Source organism: Mytilus californianus, unplaced genomic scaffold (genome assembly GCF_021869535.1).
Source record: "Mytilus californianus isolate M0D057914Y unplaced genomic scaffold, xbMytCali1.0.p SCAF_3, whole genome shotgun sequence".
Lineage (NCBI taxonomy): Eukaryota > Metazoa > Mollusca > Bivalvia > Mytilida > Mytilidae > Mytilus > Mytilus californianus.
In genome coordinates this window covers 52,846,593-52,853,910 of record NW_026262679.1, presented here as the reverse complement: position 1 = coordinate 52,853,910, position 7,318 = coordinate 52,846,593, and the positions used below count along the sequence as shown (strand labels likewise).

The 7,318-nt window shown below is 31.9% G+C and overlaps 1 protein-coding gene across 1 annotated transcript; it reads right to left on the bottom strand.

Annotated features, from left to right (window-relative positions):
• Positions 1–1,409: 1,409 nt before the first annotated feature.
• LOC127733525 (toll-like receptor 3) lies at positions 1,410–5,260 on the bottom strand. Its single transcript, XM_052242877.1, has one exon. It carries the CDS (start codon positions 5,258–5,260, stop codon positions 2,738–2,740), a length of 2,523 nt encoding a protein of 840 aa, XP_052098837.1. The 3' UTR covers positions 1,410–2,737.
• Between the last annotated feature and the right edge of the window lie 2,058 nt (positions 5,261–7,318).

Sequence of the window (7,318 nt, the reverse complement as noted above, 5' to 3'; positions counted from 1 at the left end):
ATTCAAATTGTTACCAATTCAACAATGTAATTAGATCTGTGAATACTTGTATTGTTTTTATTGGTATAAATATTCATTTTGTTATCAGTAAATTAAAACCATACTTAATAGTATTGTTATACACATATGTTCCTTCACGGTAATACAATTTGTCGATACCTATAATCTGGCATAGCACAAGGTCATGTTTTTCTCTAACTATTAATGACGTCTTTACACTAAATCCAGTGGATGTTGATATTTTAGTCTTAGATACATGATTTCTTTTATTAATTGTTATTGGCTTTGAACTGGTTGTCAGTAACTGCGAGTACTCTCAGATCTCTACTTTTTTGTTTTTGTTTTAGGGATGTATAAATACCCTGACACGGTCGGTCTGTGTTTTTTGTCAGATTTTTTCCCTGCTTAATATCGATCAGATGAGTTGAGCCCTTTTCAATTGATTTTTATAGTTTGTTCTTATGTTGTGAGCTTGTAGTTCAGTGGTTTTCGTTGGTTCATGTCTGTCATATTCGTTTTTCGTGAATTGTTTTGTTATAAATTAGGCCGTTAGTTTTCTCAATTGCATTGTTTCATATTTTTCATGTCGGGGCCGTTTATAGCCGACTATACTATATGGGTTTTCTCATTGTTGAAGGCTGTACGGTTGCCTATAATTGCTTACTATAAAAATAAGGAGATGTGGTATGATTGCCAATGAGACAACTATCCACCAAAGTTCAAATAATGTGGATGTAAGCAATTATAGGCAACAGTACGGCCTTCAACAATGAGAAAAACCATACCATATTGTCGGCTATAAAAAGCCTCGACATGAAAAATATGAAACAATTCAATTGAGAAAACTAACGGCCTAACTGATAACAAAACAATTTACGAAAAACAAATATGACAGACATGAACAAACGACAACCACTGAACTACAGGCTCCTGACTTTTGACAGGCATATAAAGAATGTGGTGAGGTTAAACGTGTTTGTGTGGGGTCAACCCTCCTATAACCCGGGACAGTGGTGTAATAACAACATAAGAACAAACTATAAAAATCAGTTGAAAAAGGCTTAACTCATCAGATCAATACAAAGCAGAAACACATCAAACAAAAACACAGACCGGACGTGGCAGGGTATATATATATACATTCAGTTCATTTGAACTTTGATGGATAGTTGTCTCATTGGCAATCATTCCACATCTCCTTATTTTCATATACCATTATATGCCACATGTTTATTTCTAAAAGCATGGCTAAGTCAATTGTTTACAATATACATCTTTTTGATACAATTTTGCAATATTTTATTTTCTAACTGTTAAATACATTTTTTTTGTAAAGCAATGATTTAATAATAAATTATTTAAAACACATGAGAAAACCATAGATTTTTTAATTCAAAATAGGGGTAACTTTTAAATGAAAATATAGTTTATGTATAATATTCACAAAAAGTTGGCGATAATAGTGAAATGTTTCAAGTGCTCTGTAAACATTCTACATCGGACATCTACTTGAAAACGATCATATTCTATACTGACTAAACAAACACAAAATAAACGGGGCGCTAACTTAAGTAGATTATTAATATAGAGGGAACTTTTAAATAAACATATAGTTTATGTATAATGTTCACACAAATTTAGCATTAAAAGTGAAATTGCCTTTGTTTCAAGTGCTCTGTAAACATTTTACATCTGACATCTACTTGAAAACGATCATATTCTTTACTGACTAAAAGAACACAGGGTATACGGGCGCTAACTTTAGTAGATATACGAAATTTTTATTTCAATGCATTAACTTGATTTTGGTAAACGCACGCGTTTATTTGGCAATACAAACTTCATCATAGAGCACCAGCTAAAGGTTCTTTGGAAATGGAAGGGCATTTAGTTTATTACCTGTATATTGATACAAATATTATTGCGTTTTTATAAACAAGGCAAGTTGTATTTGGTTGTTTATGTCATGGTTTTAAGTTCTTCACATTACACTTTTACACTACGAGCGACCCTGATGAAAGTGATTAAAGACACACCTGTTGTGTACAAGGCATGCGTTTTTTTCCCTAACAAGTTGATTTTAATAAATTGGTGTGTTGTGATGGGACAATATAAGGATAAAATACATTTTATTTTCGGTTATTAATAACAAAAGGAGAAAAGAAATTATTTGACCGCTGCAATTGCAAAAATGTTAGAATTTTCAATCTTTTAAAAATTTTGTTAATTTTATTAATAAATCAAAGACTTGATTATTTTGATATTTTCAAAAGAGGGTTGTCCTTTTTTGTATCTAACCGAGGTATATTTATAACATAAATTCATCCTTGTCTCTTGATAACAGTAGTTCATAAAAACTTTATAACTTCAAATCAATATAGTTTTATTATACTAATTTCATCAGGACATTTAAAAAAATTACTAAAATTATCAATATCAACACATAAAGAGAAAGATTGGCAAATGTTCTGTGACCGGTGCCTAGCTGAACCACTGTGATAGCTAAAGTTCCAACTCCCTGAGCCAAAATTGACCTTAGATGGAGATGGATTTGGTTAACAAAACTCTTCGTGTGTTTTGATACTTATACACCATTGGCTTTAAGATTTGTGGCTTTGAGCGTTCCCGATAAAGGTGAAATCAGAAAATCGTTTCGGACGCATAATCTTTATAAAGTGTTATTTTCTTATTAGAAGACACCTGGCGTTTGCACTGCATTAATTTCGCTTCATTCATTCTAATATAGATAATCACTGAACATCCACTTTCTCAATTTTAACCATGTGAAGTCATGATCATTGCAGTCTTCTGGCCACTGGATAAATAAAACATAGTTCCAAATATGAGTAAGTCCTTCAGGAATATCTTTTAAAGTGATGTCTTTAGATATGACTATAATATTTTCAATGTTCTGCATACTTATTTCATGTTTCACTCTATCAATTTCAAAAAGACAGTCTTGCGAGACTTTAAATATTGGAGTAAGTAAAAATATAACATGTCTACTGTTTTCTATGCTTTCTGCCTCTGCATCATAAAATGACGTTCCGCCGTAAAAGTCGCGATCTTTTAAGCATATCTTAAGTTTCCATTCGTCTTCTAGTTTTGGAATAAAGTATTCTTTTATCCAAGGTATGCAATCCCCTCCATATGAAACGAAAACGTCATATGTGTATTTTTTACGATATTTCTTTTCAACAATTTTTCGAAATATGCGGTAAAAAAATATAGCTATGTTCCATCGTCTACTGTATAATAAAAGTATCACAGTCATCATACAACTTGTTCCTAACAAAGTGGAAGAGATCATCAGCCATACTGAATTTCTACAGTGGGAAAACAAATCATGCATGTTTTCATATGCTTCGAGTACGGTTATGACTGTGCCGTTCAAAAGTGTACAATTGTATAATCTGTTGTCAAGATGTACTTTGGTTTTTTTAACCCAATCGATAAAATCCAAATTATCACAGTTACATTCAAATGCATTGTCATCAAGAAGAAAATAAAAACCATGTTTTTTATTCATTGAATCCGCCCAAACACGTGTTTCATAATCTACTGTTGGTAATAAGTTTTTACTAAGATCTAGGACTTTAATATTATTTTGAGAAATTATCTCACTTGGAATGGACTGAAATAAATTCTTAGACAAAGATAATTCTGATATATGATCAATATTAATAAGCAGATTTTCTGGTAAAATAAAAAGCTCATTATCTGACATATCTAAATGTTCGAGATATTCAAATTTTCTAAAAAGTGCTATAAATCTTTTAAGAAACATGTCATCTGAACGAGCATGCATAATATAAAACAACTTAGCACTTCTCCAGAATAAAGTTTTTACATTTATGAAACTAACTAGCTCTATTGTGTACAACGTTATGTGATAATGACCATCTAAGACTAAAGTTTCAGTTTTGTATGTAGCGTTTCCTTCAAAAATTACAGCAAAATTTGTATAACTAAACGACACATCGAGGTAAGTCAAATTGCTTCCTCGACGTATAAAAAATATTCTAGAAATATCATCACATAGTACATTGCCCAAAACTAATTTTTCTAAAGAACGTGGTAAGTATATTATATTGTTAGAAAAATGATAATCTGGTGCGTGAAAACGTAAATCATTTGCATATAGCTTATATCGAACGGGAATAAAAGAATAGTCAAATGTTTTCAATGCAACAGATTTGTTAAAAAATGTCTTTACCTCGTCCAATTGTCTTCCATAAGCAAACGCAAACCGGTTTCCTTTAAAGTATAAATGTTTTAAACATTCTGGTCGATCAAATGACAATAGCGAGTTTTCATCAAAATCAACAATTCCGTTGTCGGATAAATCTAAAGTTTCTACACAAACAGTTTTCAAATACCTCATCATGTCTTGTGTGACAGTTAACGCAAACGGATATTCATTATTATTGAAGATAGGACAGTTGAGACCCCGAAAATTCATTATTTCAATAGTCTTGCCACTATATGGTGACAGCATGTTAAGAGCCTGTTTCAGATGCATGCATGACTCTTGAAAATGTATCTTGGTAATATGAGGAAAAGGAGAAAGAGTATTGTTTTCCACTTCCAAAAAATTAAAATGACATCTAGTCAGTTTTAGTTCGTCTAGACTCGATGAAAAGTTTTCGAATGTATATCCTCGTAGATATTTTAAAAAACAGAATTCAAATGTTAATGATTTCAGGTTTTTTAGCCCTTGAAATCCTATTCCAAAAAAAGGATTTGGAGCCATATCTAATGCTAAGTATTCTAGCTTTTTTAAAACGGCAAAGGCTTGGTCAGGATAGTGGTAAAAATCCGCATTCGGTTCATTATGAATATTTCGCCGTATGTCCAGATTAGTCAAATTTTGCAACGGCATAAGCATTTCTGGTGTATAGACATGTTTTAAGTTCAGAATGTTGTCAGACATATTCAAATACTTCAATCGGCTTAATCCATAGAATGCATGTTCCTCAATAATGTGAAGTTTGTTTTCAGCCAATGATACATTGCTTAATAAACTGTAATTTTCAAAAGAAAAATTACTGATATCACGAAGTTTGTTTCCCTTAAGATTCAAAACGGTGACATCACGTGGAAGTGTCTTTGGAACTTCGCTAAAACCTCTCCTACTACAGTCAGCTATCTTCGTTTGTTCTGATAAATGTTCATGAACTGTAATGTTACATTCTTGAGCATATACTAAAGAAAGTAACATGAAAAAACCCTGCACTATGTGATATCTATAGTTATACATCCTAATAAAGATGTTTTTATACACACATATATATATATATATATATATATATATATATATATAACTAATATCGTTATAACTCCACCAATAATACACGTACAAATGAAAAAAAAATCAGATCACAGAATCACTTTGTTTTTAATGACTTAAAATTGATTTAGATGTCAAACATGTACTTGTTCACAGTCACAATTAATATCAATTGCACAATATTCCGTTTAAGATATCTTGACAAACTGTCTCTTTGTGATGTGTATTGACACTACTAATAGAAAGGATCTGCCATACGCTTTATCTAACATCGTTCAATATTTTTTCTTCCGGGGAACTTTATTATGTATTTGACCTAGCGAAATATGTTACCACACAGGTGAAAAAATATAATCATCAATCGTAAAACGAATTGACCCAGATCATATAATAGTAGAATATATACTGAATACGTATAGTGGTTCGTGTATATAGACAAAACTGTGAGCTAAATATTATTAAGAGAAATCATAAAATATCATATATCAAAAACAAGCTATTTTCACATGTAATTATCGTTACAATATCCTTTAATACCCCAAAAAGAGAAAAACAAATAGAAACACTATGACTACTACTTAGAATTTTAATTAGTTGTGTTTCAATTGCAAATATACTAGTCAACAAAAGAAACGATACAAAGTTAAATTTGTCAATAATTCTATATTTTTCAATCTAAAGTTTCTGTATAAGTTTATTTCTGTATTCAACGTCAAAAAGCATCTGTTAAGTCATTTTTTTTTCAAAAAAAAATCCGAAACGAATGGAGCATTTAAAGTGTTTGATGTCAATAAATGGGCTACTGCATCAGGTAACAATTTTCCATCTTAAAAAATGGAAAACAAATCGAGAATTTGATGCCACGGTTACTACAAAATGAGCATGAACAAGCTGTTGCTATGGTCAGAGCTGAGATGACGCACGCTGACGTCGCAAATCATTTTCATGGAGCAGGAATAACAATATCAAGACTTGATGATTCGTCAACAAATGATAGACCCCGCAGCGACAGACCCCATGCGAAGTCACAACGTCAAAATCGTGCGATACGTTTTTTACACTTCCGCAACCGTTTTTGAAGTTCGGTGGTATGAGGTGGAATATGTCACAACGGACGCACACAATTAAACCACGTTTTCCAACAGGATAACACTAGATGTCACGTGGCATGAATTTGTATGAACTATCTTGAACAAAACTATATTCGAGTTTTCCCTTGGCCAGTATTATCACCGGATCTCTCTCCTATAGAACATTTATTGAATCAACTTGGCAGACGTGTTCGATAAGGCAAAATCCACCGGAAACGCTACAAAGCTTGCATTTGGCTCTCATACAGGAGTTGAATAATATCCCCAAATCCATCATTATTACTTTGGTTGGATCTGTGCCTCATAGGTGTGAAGCTGTGGTAGCTGTGAGAGGCGGCCTAACTCGCTATTACATTCCGCAAACTGAAATTCCGGATACTGAATTTGATCCGTCTGTATTCGGTCCAGGAACTATCTGGAACGTTATTTTTTGTTACTTTGTCACCTAAAACGTTAAAATAATATATTTTATCTATTTGTAATTGTTTTCTACTAAACGATTAAATATTATTTTTGATTAAAGTGTTGTATCGTTTCTTTTGTTGACTAGTATATTTGACATCTTGCACTTTACTGTCATTTATCCCATAAATCTTAATATAATATATAATATAATAAACAAAAGACCAAAAAAGTGAAAAAGTATATTTTAACAAAACGCATTTGACTAGCAGGTCGAACAACTGATGTTCTTAAACCCTGCTGACTGCCATTGGCGATTGCCAAATAAACGGATCACAAGATGTAACAAAATGGATCTTATTATCAATTTATTACCAAACAGAAAACAATAAACTTGCGGAAAAGATGGTATACCGCAAACATGAGGTTTAAAATTTGTACACCATATACGGATTTCGACAATTAATGTCTCTACAGTGATGTTAGGAATCGAAACGGTATTTGGAAGGCCATATAGTTAACCTCAATTTAGGAT